Source organism: Fusarium redolens, assembly GCF_020744475.1.
Source record: "Fusarium redolens strain MPI-CAGE-AT-0023 chromosome Unknown BKA55scaffold_11, whole genome shotgun sequence".
NCBI lineage: Eukaryota > Fungi > Ascomycota > Sordariomycetes > Hypocreales > Nectriaceae > Fusarium > Fusarium redolens.
In genome coordinates, this window is record NW_025763674.1 from 1506028 (window position 1) to 1523870 (window position 17843).

At 47.1% G+C, this 17843-nt stretch overlaps 7 protein-coding genes across 7 annotated transcripts; 3 read left to right on the forward strand and 4 right to left on the reverse strand.

The window, feature by feature from the left end:
* Positions 1 to 14: 14 nt before the first annotated feature.
* BKA55DRAFT_515963 (uncharacterized protein) lies at positions 15 to 983 on the reverse strand (the record flags this gene model as incomplete). The annotated part of the gene is made up of 2 exons (XM_046188049.1): positions 15 to 378; positions 436 to 983. The coding sequence occupies 2 exons, from the start codon at positions 981 to 983 to the stop codon at positions 15 to 17; spliced, it is 912 nt and encodes a 303-aa protein (XP_046047750.1).
* Positions 984 to 1492: 509 nt separating this feature from the next.
* BKA55DRAFT_574037 (uncharacterized protein) lies at positions 1493 to 3804 on the forward strand. Its single transcript, XM_046193267.1, has 6 exons — positions 1493 to 1737; positions 1805 to 1921; positions 1976 to 2305; positions 2411 to 2842; positions 2916 to 3136; positions 3190 to 3804. Exons 1-6 carry the CDS (start codon positions 1628 to 1630, stop codon positions 3717 to 3719), a joined length of 1740 nt encoding a protein of 579 aa, XP_046047751.1. The 5' UTR covers positions 1493 to 1627; the 3' UTR covers positions 3720 to 3804.
* Positions 3805 to 3855: 51 nt separating this feature from the next.
* On the reverse strand, positions 3856 to 5816 carry BKA55DRAFT_692330 (permease for cytosine/purines, uracil, thiamine, allantoin-domain-containing protein; the record flags this gene model as incomplete). The annotated part of the gene is made up of 5 exons (XM_046199770.1): positions 3856 to 4391; positions 4468 to 4538; positions 4602 to 5120; positions 5176 to 5280; positions 5374 to 5816. The coding sequence occupies 5 exons, from the start codon at positions 5814 to 5816 to the stop codon at positions 3856 to 3858; spliced, it is 1674 nt and encodes a 557-aa protein (XP_046047752.1).
* Positions 5817 to 6436: 620 nt separating this feature from the next.
* BKA55DRAFT_85757 (uncharacterized protein) lies at positions 6437 to 7754 on the forward strand. Its single transcript, XM_046201663.1, has 3 exons — positions 6437 to 6937; positions 6986 to 7638; positions 7692 to 7754. Exons 1-3 carry the CDS (start codon positions 6535 to 6537, stop codon positions 7737 to 7739), a joined length of 1104 nt encoding a protein of 367 aa, XP_046047753.1. The 5' UTR covers positions 6437 to 6534; the 3' UTR covers positions 7740 to 7754.
* A 1753-nt stretch (positions 7755 to 9507) lies between these two features.
* BKA55DRAFT_85765 (uncharacterized protein) lies at positions 9508 to 10886 on the forward strand. The gene is made up of 2 exons (XM_046201664.1): positions 9508 to 10012; positions 10071 to 10886. Exons 1-2 carry the CDS (start codon positions 9537 to 9539, stop codon positions 10717 to 10719), a joined length of 1125 nt encoding a protein of 374 aa, XP_046047754.1. The 5' UTR covers positions 9508 to 9536; the 3' UTR covers positions 10720 to 10886.
* A 481-nt stretch (positions 10887 to 11367) lies between these two features.
* BKA55DRAFT_692333 (uncharacterized protein) lies at positions 11368 to 12373 on the reverse strand (the record flags this gene model as incomplete). Its single annotated transcript, XM_046199771.1, has 4 exons — positions 11368 to 11556; positions 11616 to 12057; positions 12085 to 12190; positions 12250 to 12373. 4 exons carry the CDS (start codon positions 12371 to 12373, stop codon positions 11368 to 11370), a joined length of 861 nt encoding a protein of 286 aa, XP_046047755.1.
* A 1063-nt stretch (positions 12374 to 13436) lies between these two features.
* BKA55DRAFT_516133 (uncharacterized protein) lies at positions 13437 to 16261 on the reverse strand (the record flags this gene model as incomplete). The annotated part of the gene is made up of 5 exons (XM_046188063.1): positions 13437 to 14601; positions 14647 to 15083; positions 15141 to 15419; positions 15471 to 15734; positions 15824 to 16261. The coding sequence occupies 5 exons, from the start codon at positions 16259 to 16261 to the stop codon at positions 13437 to 13439; spliced, it is 2583 nt and encodes an 860-aa protein (XP_046047756.1).
* Positions 16262 to 17843: the final 1582 nt, after the last annotated feature.

Below are 17843 nucleotides of genomic sequence, written 5' to 3' on the forward strand. Positions count from 1 at the left end.
GCATAGTCTAGTTCCTAAGCCTGCGCTGACAATTGAATATCGTCAATAGCAACCTTGAGTCCACTGCCCGCACTAGTAACACAAGAGACAGAGAACACCATGATTGCTGGACTGATGTTTACGGAATTAAAAAGGAAATCGCGCTTAGTCCAGGTCTTGAGGGGTAAAGGTGTCGCAAGGGCCAGGAACTCAGGGAAGGTAGCTGTCAACCCGTCGGTGCTTCTTTGCTCAATAGTTATGTAGCAGTCACCGAGGTTTTGTGGCTGCTGGTCTTCGTCGACGTACCACCAGTATGACAGCGTGTACAACTTGCTTTGTTCCAGGGAGACTGTCTGCTTGACAGTGCCAGCTTGTGCGGCGCTTGTGATAGACCAATATCTTTGTGGGTAGTATTAGTATTTGAGGGAATATTCTTCTATAAAAGTTACAACGTACGCTGAGTGGGAGCCTGTGTGGGCAAGGTCAGAGTTGATTCTGACGGAGATGGGAGAGACAGCGTCTTCCAAAGTCCACGGAGATCCGTCAAAATCTCCGTCGCCATTTGGTTCATCAAACGATGGGTTCAGAAAGAGTCCAGAGGGTGCAGATTCCTCAGTCGTAGTGGTGGTTGTCGGAGCATCAGAAGTGGTTGCCTCAGCAGTATTGGACGTAGTGAGGGTCTCGACCGAGGAGGAGAGTTCAGCAACTGAAGTGGTCGCAGTAGCTGTCTCGGTAGTGATAGACGAAGTGGGAAGCTCAGTCGAGGAGGAAAGTTGGGAATCAGATGTCGCCGTGGCTGTTGAAGCAATGGATTCGGAAATGATAGAAGAGAGGTAAGTCGTCGAAGACTCCGCAACAGAACTTGCATCTGTGGCTGTCGAGACCTCAGTGGAAGAGGTTGCGTCGAGAGCTGTCGATGAGGACTTTGGCTTGCATGGGCCTGCGTGTCCATTCCCGCAGAGCGCAAGCAGAACAAACGTCAGAGAAAGCCGCGTTGCCTTCATTGTGATTGAATTCGTAAGGTAAAGACTGTAGATGAAAGGGTCAAGTTTCTAATCTTCATTTGGGCCTTGCACGGTTTTTGTCATGACAAAATGTCAATCTTGATTTGCACCTTAATCGCTAGTGCTCAATAGTACGAATAGTGGCGTTGGCTAGAGCCAGGTGGCGTTAATAGTGAACAACCACTACACTTATCAGAACACTGTATTTTGTTGGTATTGAATGTTCTAGACTAAATACATCCAGGGGCATGCTACTCGGGCGTAAACTTTACTAAACAGAGCACAAGTGGCTGTAACTATCGTAACTGGTCTGCATAATTAATTGGTTTTTCGCAACTTGTCCCTTAAAGCTGTAGGGCTGGCAATTGTTTTGGACTTCAAGCTGAAGAGGAAGATATAAGACCATCGGCCGCTGGCCGGAGTATAGATCACACTTTGTATCAGATCATTCTCGGTGCGAGGCAGAACTTATAGCTCTACCGTCGGCTGAAGTTCGGCATATAATATACCTCTTTTCATGTTATCTACACCTCCTCAATCTCTTATCTTTTATTTAGATATCACTTGCAGCTCTACATTAGTACTACCAGAAGATAGTATATGCACAACTATCTTCTCTCCAGACTACGTTTTCTTTTTTGGAAATGCCTCAACACCGCCGAAGAGTTGTATCTTGCCCGACGTGTCGCCGTCTCAAGACACGATGCGAAGTACCCATTGGCTCAGCTGTCTGTAGTCGTTGCAAAGCCTTGAGGTCAGCAGCTTATAGCGACTCCGGGAGTGATGCAATTCCAAGGAAAATATGCTGATATGAAGTGCAGAATACCTTGCGAGCTTCCCCATAGCGCACATCGCGTCACCCAGACCTTCATAAGCCCCGACGGTCCCGACTCCAGGACTCCGCCTAGGCTTGTTGAAGCATGCAATTGCGAAGAAAGGTATATAGCCCGAAATCTTACGTCATTTCATCTGAATTAAGACTTGTTACTCAGGCTTACTGCCCTCGAGTCTGAACTGGCGGAGTTGCGCTGCGCTGTGCGCAAGCTAAGCCAAGCCACGACCTCTTGCGCACCACGAACTGCATCAAGTAATCAAGATACCACAACCTCAGTCCCAGAAATAACTACTGTCTCTCATGATAGAGTTGAGGATCATACAGCTACAGCCAGGCTTGATCCACCAGTCGCCCCAGTTCGTGTCATTCGAAAGATGTATACCTGGATCAACGGCAACCCCGAAAGTCCCAGGGACAGCGTTGAGCTACCTGAGCCGATCAGGGCGAAATTAGGCTCAAATGGACTGGGCTTGCGTTTGATTGAAACGTGAGATACTACTTGCACCTACCATGAACTGATCTTCGAATGCACCCAATCTCATTCTATCAGTGAAACCTTGAGCTCTGCTAATGCGTGTATACATGTGATTAGATCCAGGAAGAATATCCCTCGACTGCACTTCTTACAAGGGACCATCGACAAAGCCTTAGGTGGAGAGTATAACCTTCTCTCTGTGACCTGCTTGCTTGCAGGGATGCAAACCAACCCTTCTATCACCAGCACAGAGCTTCACACGTCGCTCTACGGAGTACATAAATCTGGGCTGGCAAGGATCGCGCTCGAGTCTCCTCTGGGCCTGCCGTCCCTCTACGCGATGCTTCTGACATGTGTTTTCAATTTGACTCTTGGCTACTCTGATAGTTTTATCGATACATGGCTCTTGAGCGGCTCGCTCATCCTTCACCTCATGCTCTCGTTGGACTTCACTGTCCCACAGCAGCAAGCGCCCTCGTCGTTACGTTACACCGAGGACGATAAAAGACGGATATTGACCTGGAATTCTGCATGTCTTCAACATCTCAAGTACGTCATCTTAGCTCATGAGCCCATGTAAAATCTTCACATGTACAAAAAGTAACTTATATTGGTTTGCAAGGTTTACTATCGGTGTAGGGAAGCTCTCGGCTGTGCGAATGGACCTAGCAGCACATTACATCGACATAGTCAAGCACGCAGACGGTTTCAACGAGTCAGACAAAGAAGTTGTCGCCGAACTCGAGCTTTTCATATTGCTATATCGAGGCATTGTCGAGGAGCATGTCTCAGCAAAGCAACTCCAAAGCGATCTCTCACAATGGCACACCACCAGCGTCAAATGTGCGTTAACGCTACGGCTAATTAGGCCTGTGGGTGTAGCTAACAAATCACAGTGCTTCACCTCGATGAGAGTCTGGAGTTGAAGTTCGCCCTCTCGACATTCAGCTTACTCGCCAACAGATGGGAACTGTCCCAGCTACGGCAAGAAGAAATCGAAAACGCCCGTGAGAATGCGATGTATGATCAGTATATTGAGCCCATATTGAAACAAAGTCACCAAATTATACGATTCTCAAGGGAAATGACTAAGCAGAAGAGGGTCATTCACACCTTCGACTTTCTTATGGGAGCTTACGCACATGTCACGCTGGTTGAGTTTTCGGACCATCTCGAGGACATTGATAAAACGTTTCGTCTAATGAAGGATGTGCAGAATCTTCGACAGGGTACTTATGTTTTTGAACCAGTATCTAGCTGGGCTATGAACATGATGAGGAAACGGGTTTTCGATACGGTGCGACCAGAGATGAATGCACAGACAGAAGCATGGCCTGGTCGAGAAGTGTGGTGGCCGCCCTTTGAAGCTCTGAGTACCAGAATGGAGTATACATCAACTGAAGTAAGCGAGCTGGATCAACAGTAAGATTATTTGGCAATAGAATATTCTAGTCTGGACACCATTGTACCGGTTCAAATGACTAGATAGATCATTCATGACTTGAGTAAACAAGAGACATTTCGTTCTCATTAAGGCTAAGACAAGGACAGCTAACATTGCTTCAGTACTTCTCCGTGGCAGACTTTTGAACATTGCCCATCTCCTGATCACCAGAGGCTGCATCAGACGAGTCAATCACAACGTTGACAAATGTACCATCATGATTTTCCACAAAATCCTTAGGCTCTTGCCACCCCGAGACCTTTGGAATATTCCTACTCGGGAACAGTGTGTTTATCAGCCAAAAGCTTCCAAACGCCAACAAGAGTCCTACGGGATAGGCAACGTAGTAGAACCGCTGGATTCCCAATGGTGCGTGAACACCCATCTGGTAGAGGAATCCATAGAAGTTGGGTGCCACGGCAATCAAATAGACTGCAAACGCTCTAGGATTAAAGCCGTGGAAGAAGTGGTACGTAGAGTCCTTATGCCCCGAATAAAGCATAGGGATGTCGAAAAGGCCGCGTCTGAGGAGGTAGTAGTCGCAGATCAGGATACCCGTGATGGCGCTGAGGAAGATCTGATACGAGCTCAGGAAATTAATGAACACGGCCGCAGATGAGAGCAAGTACCAGGGGCAGATTGCGTATGAAATAACTACAGAAAGAATTATTAGTTAGTGACGAGTCCTGGGTTACTTTGCAGGCATTAGGAGAAAACAAGGGATCTATACCTGCACAGATAAAGAAGCCACGCTTCACTGTTATATATTTGGGCATGAGGGCTGCGATATCGTTTCCGGCGCTATGAATAGGTCAGCAACGAGTTGCAAAGTTCATGGAAGGAAAAGGGTCAAGCTAAACTCACGGAATGGAGTTCTCGAAAATAGCAGAGAAGACAGTAGAGTAAACATAAGCAAACGCGATCAAAGCACAGCCCGCGCGATTTGCAGATGTATGACGATCACCCTCCATCAGCATGTCGAGGGTTGTGAGCGGGTTCCAGATGACCTCGCCGAAAATACCTTTGCTAGCAGCCGCGATCAAGTTGCCAAACACGCCTACCAAGAAGTTGGACATTGGGAAGCTGAAGACCTGGCCGGCAATGACATCGTTGGGCTTGGAGGCATATCGTTGCAGATCAGATGCATTGGAGATAAAGGTGCCGCAGCTGGCAAGTCCCAGGAAGAAGAACTTGAGGATCAACCAGGACTTTTCGGAACCTTGCACAGTAGAGGGCTCGGTCAGGGTCTTGCGAACGCTGCCGGATAGCGATAATGTCCAGGCCACGAAGGCGATGGTGGCGGCGAAGTAGACGGCAACCTTGATGTGAACGAGCTTCCTCATGCGCGGCACAGGGACGAACAGAAAGGCGCAATTAATAAGCCTGACACAGCACGGTGATGTTAGCAAATACTCTCGCGTGGGTAGAAGTACCATACCAGTAGAGGAAGAAGCAAAGCATTTGCGCCGAGTTGAGGGCCGATTTGGAGCCCATGATGTCGGGAATGTTGGCGATGGAAGGAAAGATGGCATGAAGAAAGACACTGTAATGGAGCAAGATAATTAGCTGGAATCCAAAGATACGTTGGCCGGCCAAAGCTTGGTCCTGGTCCAACTGTTGATAGAACTCAGCTTACTATAGACACTGGGCTCCCTGCACAGCATTAACACCGTTCCAGACGATCGACATGACGGCACGATTAAACGTCGGCCACAACGCACCCCAAGTCCCAAAGCTCGCTCGACAGGCGACAGGAAAGGGAATACGATACAATGCACCTGCGCGGCCATTCAGCGCCATGAGACAACCAGCGAGCAACTGGCCGCCAAGCGAGCAGGCCAGAGCCTCCCACATACTCAACCCAGCGGACTGACCGGTAGAGGCTGCGTACAGATTGCTCACGTTGGCCGTGGCCGCGAACCAGAAAGCTGAGTATGTGATGGAAGTCCACGTCCGGTCCTTGACTGGGGTTGGTCGGATGGAGTCATTGTCGAGAAAGTTGGCTGGTTCGGTCGTTCCATCTGCAAAATGTTTCTTGACGAGGAGACGGTCGTGGGCTTTGGAGAGGAGAGCGGCCATGATTTCTCCTACGTTGCGTTATGACAAGGAGAAACAACTCTGAAGGGTTGTCTGTAAGTGCAGGACCAGGATTGATGTTTATAAGATGCAGCATGCCGAGTTTGGACCAACCACAAAGATGGAATGTAGAATTGATAAGGTCAGATCTGTAGGACTTCATCCTCATTGGTGTTGACGCCATGTCCGACGGTCGCCGGTCAGGGTTGCTACACTAGTGACGCTGTTATCTATCCCCACAGATGATAGCCAACCTCTAACAAATTGCAGGTCGCACTAAAGCCGTGTGCTTGCAGGGCAGTATCCCAGTGTAGCCAATACAACGGTCAGTTCTGTGGGTCTCAACTTTGAACTCCCAGCGATAGGGGAACGGGGAACTCCGCATAAGAGCCAGTGCGGATAGCCCCGTCGGCAATCGTGGATCCCATCTCCGACGGTTTCCGTCTTGCGCCTAACCTAGAGCCGCGCAAATATTGCGCAACTTCAACGACTCTACATCAAATGCTCATCCGTTATCTTATATGAGATCGCCAATTCCGGGGCAGGTGTTTGTCGTTCTAAGTATCATCAACCAGGAAAACTGGGCATCACCACAATCAAGTCTCAGTCATTTTGTATCATTAGTCTTTCCCCACTTCAGATCCCTTTCATCAGCAGCATTTTTATCACCTCAACACCTATCCGTACAAGCGACAGCGTTTAGGTGATTGAATTAACCATCATGGCTACAACCACAGTCGAGACCACAGCCCCAGTTGCGGCGTTTACAACGGTGCAGCTGATGACACCGGATGGACCGGTCTCCCGCCGAGTGCGTTGCGGCTCGCCACGCACTCCAACCCTTGATGAAATGCCTATCATCGACCTCAGTCCCCTCGACGGAGATGCGACGGCGCGCAAAGCCCTCGCCACCAAGATCAAAGCGGCAGCAGAGAACACGGGCTTCTTCTACGTCTGCAACCACGGTATTCCCCAGGAATTAATTGAGCAAGCTCTCCAACAGGTCAAGGCCTTTTTCAACCAGGAACAAAAAGACAAGGATCGGGTCGCGTTTGACAAGGCGGGCAAGTTCTGTGGTTATCACGGAGTCGGAAGCACGCAGATCAACAATCAGGAAACCAGAGGTAGGCAATCCGTTGATCCACATCTCCATTCACTCACACATCTTGTAGACAAGAAGGAAACTTTCTCCATGCGATATGATACTCGCATCGACCAAACCCATGATTGTATCGATGATATCAATTCCAACTTCGATTCCACAGATTATGTCTGGGACGGGACAAGCCATCTTACAAACTTCCGCCCTATTCTCACCAAGTTCTATCAAAAGCGGCTGATGCTAGCACGTAAGCTCATCCGCTTGTTCGCGCTTGCTCTCGAACTACCTGAGGACTACTTTGACTCCATCATCACTACTCCCGGCGCCGACGCAGTGCACATCCACTACCCCGGCACTGACGTTAGCGACACCGGCAACACCGAGGATGTCGACGTCGGGATTGGCTCACATACGGACATCCAATGCGTGACACTGCTTTGGCAGGACATGTCTGGTGGTCTGCAGGTTCTCTCGGCAGATGATGAGTGGCTCGACGCACGGCCTATTGAGGGAACCCTGGTCATCAACATTGGTGACTTTTTACAGAGGCTCTCCAACAACAGGTTCAAGTCAACTGTTCATCGGGTGTACAACCGGCAAAAGGCATCTCGCTATGCCATGCCCTTCTTCCTGGGGTTCAACCCAGATGCGGTCTGCGAGGTTGTGTCGACGTGTATCGACGAGGAGAACCCTCCTCTCTATGAACCGATCTCATGTGGCAAGGTAAATCCCATTCACTATTAATACCAAAAAGCTGTTAAACTGACTGCTTGCAGTGGCGCGACTCTCGTCTGAAGTTGGCAGAAAGCGGAAAGGTGGCATGATACATAGAAGCTCTAAAGGTACTTACTAGCTATAAGCCACCAAGCAGCGTATTCCATAGGTAATACAAGCCACGGCTAAGGATTGAGGCATTGGAATTTGTCGAATGCTCAACTGGGTATTTTCTTCCAAGTTGGCTCGCCGAGGTATTAGGTGCAGATAGGAACATTTCGCTGAAGCTGACATCTACACGTAATGAGTTCCTCAGCAAAGCTCGTATAAGTGGACAACTCATAAAACTTAGGTACGCACGGTTAATAAGTCTCAGGTGGACTGACTCAAGGGCAGTTCTGTTGCATTTTTGGATATATACAATAACCTAGCTGCTCACTTGACTATAAAACTACTAGATAAGTGCTACAGAGAGGGAGTTACTGCTTATAACCTCACAGTAGCCTGCAATAGCCCGCAGACCTATTGGTTATGGTCTACTACAGTGGTCTATTAAATGCCCTTTATTCCATTCTTGAATTTAAACTTCTCCCAATCTTTCATACTTTCTAACAACCCCCAGTTAAGTGGGGGTGAGATATTAACTGCAATGTCCCTGAATCGTTATATATGGTACTTTCACTTGTCTAGTGAGCTTCAAGATCCATTCTGGAATAACAAATTTATTTGTTACAACAGCGGTGAACAAAGCAGTAAAAAACCTTGATGCTATCTCTCCTGGTATAAATAACCAGTGCCTCAACGAACCAATCCACCTGGTTTGCATCACTCTTGTTATTTGTTACTTGACTCTCGACTACACAACTATACATTGATTTCCTCTACCACCACAATGAAACTCCTTGGCCTCCTTGTTGTTTGCCTCCCTGCCGTGTCGGCAAACTATCCCTGGTGGACAAACAGTGGTTGGGCCAAGCCAGCCGATTTCAATAGCAAGGAATGCGCGGGTAATCCCAATGTCCATTATTTCTGCGTATGTACCATCATCGAGCTTTATGAACGTAGTTAACCGTTAGTAAGGGCACTTTGTCCGGCACAAGGGGTGAGAACCCAGAACCAAATGCATTCCCTTGGAGACGCGATACTTGCGCTCTGGCCGACACCCAGGGAAGAGGATGCCACTGGCAGGGTGCCGTTGGAAGTGTAAGTTACTTGTCAAAATAAGAGGTAACAAGTACTAATAGGTTATCTGCGTTAGTAATCAACTCTCTAAAGCAATAAATGATATTACTAATAGGCCTTTAGTGCTAGATGTTATTCGAGAATGTCGTCTTTTGCAACGTCAGTTGTTACCTCCAACTCGATGGAAAATATCACAGTTTTACTGCCTTTGGAGTAACCAAAATACATTTACTGATGCAATTAGCGTTCCTGTGATGGTTAATGGGTAACATAAGGTGTACTCCCCATTGTAGACTGCTGTGACCTCAAGGTGACTCTATCCGAAAGTGTACAATTGCCTGTGGCTCAAACTATCTAGTCAGATAGTTACTTGCAGGCCTGAAATTGAAGTGGGTAGTTTGTGCCCGTGATGAAATGTTAGTGTACACACAGCCACAATGAAGAGATTTGGTCGACACACTGCCAGAATCCCTGACGCCTTGGAGTCTGCGATGAGAGCATATGGGCTACTATGGCTTTGAGGATCGACATCTACGAGGGACCATAGCTAACGGATTATACGTTCCTGGCGCGGGGTTTGAGGTCAGGACAGGGGACAGTGCCTAAATATAGCACATTGTCCTCTGTAAGATGGGGGCTGAAACAGTGTGAGTACTCTTCGGGCGGGGTAGAGGGGAGCTGCATCCTTTGCTTTAACATCATCATAACGCACAATAATCCCTAAAATGACTAACAAACTTCCAGATCCCCAGCATCAGTCCGCATTTGTTACTCATCTGCCTCGGGAAGTTCGCGATAGAATCTATCTTGAGCTATGGCGTTCCTGCGGTCTTTGCCAACACATTATCTGGCACCGTAATAAAGATGACAAAACCAAATCTCACTTCTGTCGCTGGAAATGTACCACGCCATTTTCTGTACAAGACGAGCTCCAAGAAACGATTGAAGCCACGAGGATCGAGGTTGGTGCTTCTTTAGGTGACAGCTTATGCAGCAAAACCTATGCCCTGCAGCTGTTTTCTGCCTGGAAGAACCACTTCGCCTGTGGCCAACGTATCGTGAAGGTCTATGGCAGGGATGCTGATCCTGGTATTCGAACCTGTTCTTCTCGAGGGCCTTGCTGGAGTAGCCATAAATCGAGCTCAGAGAATTTGTCGACGTGCAGCCCATATTTCAGTATGCTACTATCATGCAAGATCATGTTAGAGCCCGGTCCGCAGCTCTACGCATATAGCCTATTTACTAACTATTGTTGCCAGCTCCTCAGAATGCCTCGAGTCGATTTATGAATCGACTGCTTTCATCTTCACAGACACCGTTGCCCTCAACATGTTTGTTGGTTTCTGCAAGGTACCGGAACTCTGGAAAGAAGAGATCAATGTAGCCATTCCGCCGCCAGTCTTTCGCACCTATGGCAGGCACCTCGAGCTATCCTTAGAACCAGTCTTCCCTATGCTGTTACCGTGCTCATCACCTATTTTAACACCACTACCAGAAGAGCGTCACGCGTCTCTCGATTTCCATGGGCTTCGCCTTGATCTTTTGGAGAATCTCACGGCCCATAACATCTGGGTCGCCGCCCGCTCCACAGCTTTATTGCTGGACGAAAATGCAGGTAATATCGATCAGAGCCCTTACAATATCACTCGGTTAGACCTTGAATTTCTCAAGCAGGTCTTGTTACCCGTGAAACAAGTGAGAAATATTACGCTGAGCATGCCTCTGGCTCATGTTTCTGAACCTGAAGACGGTTATGTAGATGATGATACGCACCTACGGATATGGCGAAGAGGTGCAGGAGATAGATTTCATCCAGCTTTATTGCCAGTCATTCAGGTTGAACGCTTAGACAGCAATGTCTATTCGAACACAGACAGGTATGTCAGTAGGTTGCCAACGGTACATTAGCATTGGCATATTCGTTAGGAGGTCAGACTGGCGTATAATCCACAAGCTGAAACCCACGTTCATTATTCACAAGAGGCCAGTTTCGCTCCAGGTGAGACGACATCATCACAACGTCGGGGCGTAACGCGACTGGTGGGATTTATACACTCTAAAGGGAAATGGATGAAAAGAGATCGCAAGACGTAGCAATCGGTCAAGGAATCCCGGCATGGAAAAGTGGCTTGTTTTACCAAACTCATGGCCATATCGGATAGCAAAGATATGGAGGATCGGCATTATGGGAAATATCTCTTTGTCAGTTTATGGGTATGTCGCGAAAGAACGATCAAGGTGTAATATTCTTGGCTGACGAGCAAGCAGATGGGCTACGAGTCATGGTCAAGGTCTCCTAAGTTAGGCAATTGTATTTAACACAAGTCTCAACCCCTAGGCATACTTGGTATGAACACTGACAGAAACATACAGATTCAACAGCCAGGCATAATACAATATCATTCATGAAGGGAGATGGTACCAAGGAAGTCAGCGGCATAGAAAACAAGAATCCAATATAATAACTAAAGTAAACTCTACCTATAGAAAGCTGGCGTTGTTGATAGGATAATCCCGCATTATAACATGGGTGCAATAGTCTTGCAACAAACATTACTACTTCAACTCTCCATCCTTGTTCACCGTAACCTTTCTGTTTTGCTTCAAGTCAAAGATAAGTGCTAAGATCGCCATGAGTTCCGGGTTGTCTCTGAATCTATACTCGATGTTGTTCATCCAAAAGTACGCACGCGGATCGGGGGCGGGTAAGTCATTGTGACTGCCGAATGCGCTAAGGTGGAACATCTACTGTGCGTCAGCCTAATAATACTACATGCTTTCCTTTTTGTTTGTGGTTTGCTTACCTCGTGATGAAGCGTGACTGACAGATCCTCAATCAGAGAGTCAATCGGAGTAGCTCTCTTGCCGTCCTTCCATTCCTTCTTGAGCTCAGCCAAGGCACCCTTTTTCTTCATCTTCTCAAAGGTCTCGTCACTGAAGAATAAGCCTCCTTCTTGGATCCTGTGCTCTAGCCAGATGGGGTTAAAGGTGATGGTGTCAGATATTCTTGCAGCCTCTTCTCTTGTAAGAAGTGTCGGAGGAGCGGTTATTGTGGTTGCCTCAACCTTCAGATTTTTGTCGTCCCATCCCTGTGCTGCAATGTCTTTTTGAATCAACACAAGAGCGCTTTTGTCTGCCAAAACACGTTGTCTTGCATTATCCCATTTCTTTGGTCCGTTCAAGCCATCATCATACTCGCCTAGGTCCGGAGCACAGTATATAACCTGAGTTGTATTAATAAACAGGCTAGAGCAAGTTTATCGGGTCACCTACGAGTCTGTATGGGAAGGATTGTTTCGACCCGTCCACTCAGGAGAATCCGCGAAATTGCGGTCTGCTCCTATGGGGCCCTCAAGACCGGCAAACTTTTCGTATCTTTCTGGGTAATATTAGCTTTCCTTGCAAATACAAGGCAAGAATCAGTCACTGATATCATACCCTTCAGTATCTTGGAATCCTCAGTGCTAACGAATAAATGGGCAAGCCTCCTGAAGGAATCCAACGGATTGCTAGAAACAATCTTGGATGCACAGAGAGCAGATCTTGATTTGGCAGCTTCCATTGCCGTAATAAGAGCATCTCTTTATACGACATTGTTGTCTGCTGATGTTATGAAGGTGCCTCTGGGTGACAAATGATAAGGATCACTTACAGCAGCTGCTGTGTAGATTCCACCGGACAGCTTGGACGGTGGTGACAAGTTTGATAAGGACAAAAATGGCAACACAGAGCTTCATAATGAAAGATGGCTGGAATAAATTGCTAGTGTCTGGTGTTTGCTTCTATATTGTTTATAGGACTCGAATATTTAAACACAAGTCTATGGCTATATCTTTATACTCGAAAAATGCTTTAGAGAGTAGAACAGGAGGATGAGAATAGATGCTTCATTCCTTTCCGATGCCTTTTCCGCCCCCGATCGCCAAGAAGAGAAGTGGCCGGGTTTCAGGATCACAATACACGTCTTTTTTAGCCGTTTTATCGAATAGAACCCATCGCTTCATTTCGGAACTCTTCAAAGCCGATACAGAACGCCAATGGCTTCCCGCCTAGACTGTATAGCCATTGCCAAGTCATGCGGGTACCTGACATTGCAGTTTGACATGATATTTCAAATCCAGCTGAGATGTTCCTCTATTTGGTATTGAAGTATGGAGACTTGAAACATTTCTAAGTTCAGGCGCGGGGAACTTCCTTATTCAACCAGAATGATCCCACCGCCTCCAATTGTTCGTTCGCCCCCGCGATAACCCCATAATTAAGTAAATACTAAAAGGCATTTTTAAAAGCCTTTAAACTTAACTAAACTTATAAGTGCTTAAATAAGTATAAGAGGTAGCTTTAAGAGATAAAGTAATAAGCTGTATATATTATCTACAAGCTTAATGCAATAAACCTATAAGGGTTAAATAAATATAAGGTAATTATACAGGGTTTTAAGGAGGAACTATATTAAGTTTTATATAAGTTTAGTTAGTAAAAGTTAAAGGACTTAACGTTAAGATTAATATATTTTAATTAAAGCACCCTTAAATGCTAGTCCTTATTTAGTAACAATAACGCCTTAAAATTCGCTTTACCATCTCTAGCCTTTGGCCCTAGGGTTTATGTTACTGTCCTTGTTATTACCGTGGCGGTGATGGGGGCCGTGGGTGTAGCTGCTGGTTGCTACCATATATTGAATGTTCAGATTGCACATTCTGTCCGTGCATGTTAAGCTCAAAGCTCCCACGTGATGGAGGATGATGGTTGGGCTTCTTATAACCCAAAGTAACGTCACTTTCGAGGAACGGTCTCCTGAGGCCAAGCCGAACACGACCCAAAGCATCCATCCTCTCGGCACATCTGGTTGGAATGCGAATGACCGTCTCCCGGTAGAGCGCTCCTGTAGCCAAGTCCAACGAACATGCGATGGCTCGCTTCATGCCGCCTTCAGAACCTCCGACAATCAAGCCGATTGGTGGCCGTTCTGCAGAGAATAGCATGACTGTCATGTTGAACGTATCCACCAGAGTAAAAACCTTTTGGCGGCCCATATGGCTACGGCTCTTCTCCCGGATCGAGGCCACCGTCTCGTGATAGTTGCAGTTTGGCTGGCCTGCGCAATGTACACATCGGCTTGTCGGATCGATGGGAATGACTGGGTAAGTCTTAATCGTACCCGCCTGCTTTGGAAGAATCTGTGAGCCCGATGCCGAATCTGAGTACTGTATGTGGCGCTCGTTGGTGGGTGTCCCTTCTATGTGCCGTGACAGTGGAGATCCATACGGACTCCATTGCAGACGGTTCAAACACATGCCGAAGATTCTTTCTTCAATGATGCTAATGGGTAGATAACCCTCAACGCCAAAGAAACATGGCTCTGAGGCGTGAATCTTGCCGCCGTTGATCTTCCAAATGTAGTATGGTGATGGCAACATGAGGAATATCAAGGTTATAGCTAGAAGAATCCCTCCAGCAGTTTTGTTGCTTGCGCTGATCAAACCAATTGAAGTGTAAAACAGAAATGGTGAGTATATGACGATTAGTAAAAAGACCATCCGTTTCATTGTTTGCCTTTGAATCGTCTCAACGGGGCTGAACATTTCCCATTGTATTAATGCCCCTTTTGCACCGCTTATGATGACACTGTCGTTTTCGCCAACCCCACAGACTTGTGTGTCAGGTTCGATATCCCAAAGACTGCATCGGTATTGATCTGTCATCAGTTCCCAGCTTTCCGACAGGTCATTTGGCAGCAAGCATATTAGCCGTTCCATCAGCCTATCATTGTCTTGAGGCAGAGACAGCCTGGGACTGTTAACATACAAATCTGATGATAGGAAGTCGACTTACCTAGCAAAGGCCTGGAAGGAAGTGTCGGTAGTATCTATAGGAGGCCTGATACGAAGCAGGCCCATAAGAGCGTAAGTCCGGTCACCGGCATACAGAGATTTTAGGTTCCGGCTCATCAGACACTCGACCGTGATTTTCATCAGTTCCAGGCGGCTAAGGTGAAGATTGGTAAAATGGTCGATAAGTTGCCGCGATTGGGCAGAATCCTCCCAGGCGAGGCTTGGAAGCATCGATTTCGAAATTGATTCAATTTTGCCGCCATCATGCAGGGAGTAGTAAACGCTGACACTGTCTCCCTTGGCGAGGAGAATTTCGGGAAGTGTCCACACTCTCTCGCCCCATTCTTTGAGTGGGTCTTTCGAACTTGGCCTCAGTGGATTGCCAGCGATAATGATTACACGCTCCGCTCCCCGAAGTACGTCGCTGATACTGTAAGTCTGGAGTAGAGGATATCAGTTCAGTTCTCTAGGTGAGACGTGCAGTCGTGGGCTTACATCATCATTCATGAGCTTTTCCTGGAGGACCCTGCCTCGCGGAGTGTTCGCGTCAATCCAACATTCCGTCCCATCATCAGCAAGATATTTGTCGATTGGAGTACATGAATGAGCCATCCAGATGGCCCTTGGCTTGTGGTGCGCGCCTTGGATAGACTTGATATATTCTCCGGTTGCAGTGAGGGCAAGGGCCATGAGCATTTCGTAGTCGTTGGTTCCCTCGCGAATGTTGAATTGTGCAGTTGTGTAGGCTACAAATACGTACGGTGTATTGTCGTCCTTTTTGAGTTAGTTGCGTGCACAATGTAAGGGAAACGCCTACCATCTTACTGGTCCCAAAAACCGAAGATTATACCCTACAACAGCTTCCTGGCAATTGCCTTCTTCGTCGACTTGCAGCTCAAAATTAAGATGACATAGACGCCTTGGACGTAAAGTCCTGTAGGTACCAATGGTGGAAGATGCCCAAGACGGATCGTACTCGCGCCGCACCGCAAGTTCTCGTCTGTTTTCGCTGTAGTGTCTTGCAAGACGCGGGTACCGATATCCACCGTAAAGTAAAGGCACATACATCAAGGAATTCTTCCCAGCTGGCTGATCGTAGTCCAAAATCAACATCTAAGGACGTCTTTGTCAGCTGCAGTACAGATTTGCCACAACTGGAGTTAGGAGGAGGTGCTCACGGTAAGTTGTAGAAGAAGCATGGATGGGATCCACATGAATGCCACAGCCGCCCAATCTTCAGGTTTATAGCTTGAGAAGCTATACCTCCTATCCTCAGGAACATAACTAAAAGGAATGTTTGCGCATCGAACGAAAAGTGGGGCCACGTTTCGGATGACGGTTCTCTTCCACGTTGCGTTTGGGAGGAGACAGAGATCCGCTGGAGCTTGAACATACAACTCTACGTATTCCGCTGTCTCGGGGTCGATTGTCGCGTCAAATAATTCATCCTGCAATCTCTCTCTCCCCATGCCGTCAAAAGTGATATACTTCCCTTGTGTGCTGTATCGGAGTTTCGGTCGATAAAACAGCCTTGGACTATCGAGCCAACGCCAATTGAAACCACCTTTGACGAAGGCTGACCACCAGCCGCCAACATCTCTACTATCAATCGACATGCTGAAACGAGGGGTCAGGTATATTGTGTAGCAAAACTATCTCACTCCTTCTTGAGAGGCGGATTCTGGGCTTGCGTGTGTGAATCTGCAGTTTGGAGACGCTCATTTGCCAGCTCCGTTGATGACACTAATATATCAGCCCAAGGATTGCAAATCTTGCACAGCATTACCTACCGGTTCCCTGCTCGCCTCCGCTAGGCTGTTGGCTTAATTTCTGCGAAACCGAGTCTGATACATTGTTTTTCTTCAGACGATCCTACGGAAATAAGTGACCTAGAAATGAGTAAAGGTGGGGGGCAAGCGAACCAAGTACATGGTAACCAGTGATTGGTCTGGATCATGGCGTCCACCGTGCGGTTCATCAGTCTTCTCCTAGAGAGATGTTAAGAAAGACTTAAATATAGTTCTAAGTGTATGACAAACCATGCGATCGTACAGATCTAGCGTTAAGGTCTTGGATATAAACAGAAATTGTGGTCGTGCATTCGGAAAGATATTCACCATGAACGTTCCTCCCGATTGCAATCTCCTATTTATGGCTTTTGAGAAAACCTCTTTCGGTTAGTCCAGGGCATCCCCCGCTTTTGTTGCTTGAACCACCCAAAACCGGGACTAAGATTTAGCAGCATGCCAGAGGTACGGAAGTCTACCGAATATGAAACCTTTCGAGCATTAGGTGGTCACACCAAGTCGAAACACGAAAAGTTTCATTTTTCAGTTGACCAAACAACGGCCCAGTGGTTTGGAGATCGAATGACAGTAATGCACACCATTTCAGTGCACCTGAGGAAATAGAACCCAGAAAGAGCCTAGTAGAAATTCTGACTACTCGGGAGTTGACCATCGTAAATTTAGCAACGGGCGCATGGTCACCATCTCAAAGTCTAACAAATATCAAAGTGAGAATTCTTGGCTACCTATCATGGAGTATATGCGTGGCAGACTTGGACTATAGCTCCTCGGTGCTCGATGGAAGGCTTCGCTAGTTGATCTCAGTTGTTTTTAATCTCACTGAGCAGGGAGGTGTCCTTTTTGGAGAGATCGGTTTCGTCGAATCTATACCCATTCTGCACCTTCAAGTTCGATGCTGGAGATATAGGATCTTCTAGTTACTGTTCCCTGCTATTTATGGCGTTCTAGTAGGACATAATGACTAGTACGTTGATTTGGCAAACAATTCAACATGACGGCAACTTCTTTAGATGGCACTCTGGCATGGTGAACTTTCGATAAAAAGTGACCTGCATTACAGCCGTCTTGCTGCGTCCGACTGTGTGGAGAGATTTCTGCGTCAGCCAGTCGGAGCCTATAGTAATAGACCATTAAAATGACAGAGGAATTTATTCACATGCCAAAGAAGCGAGGCAGTTAAACTCTCTTATTTTTAGCATAGAGCTGGCTGCAATTACGGAGGAATCCGTTTCACATGCCAAAGAAGCGAGGCAGTTAAACCCTCCTATTTTTAGAACAGAGCTGGTTGCAATTACGGAGGAATCCGTTTCACATGCAGAAGAAGCGTAATATATTCAAGCTTATATTTAAGTTTAGACAGTCTCCCCACTGCATCCTAATCCAATTAGAC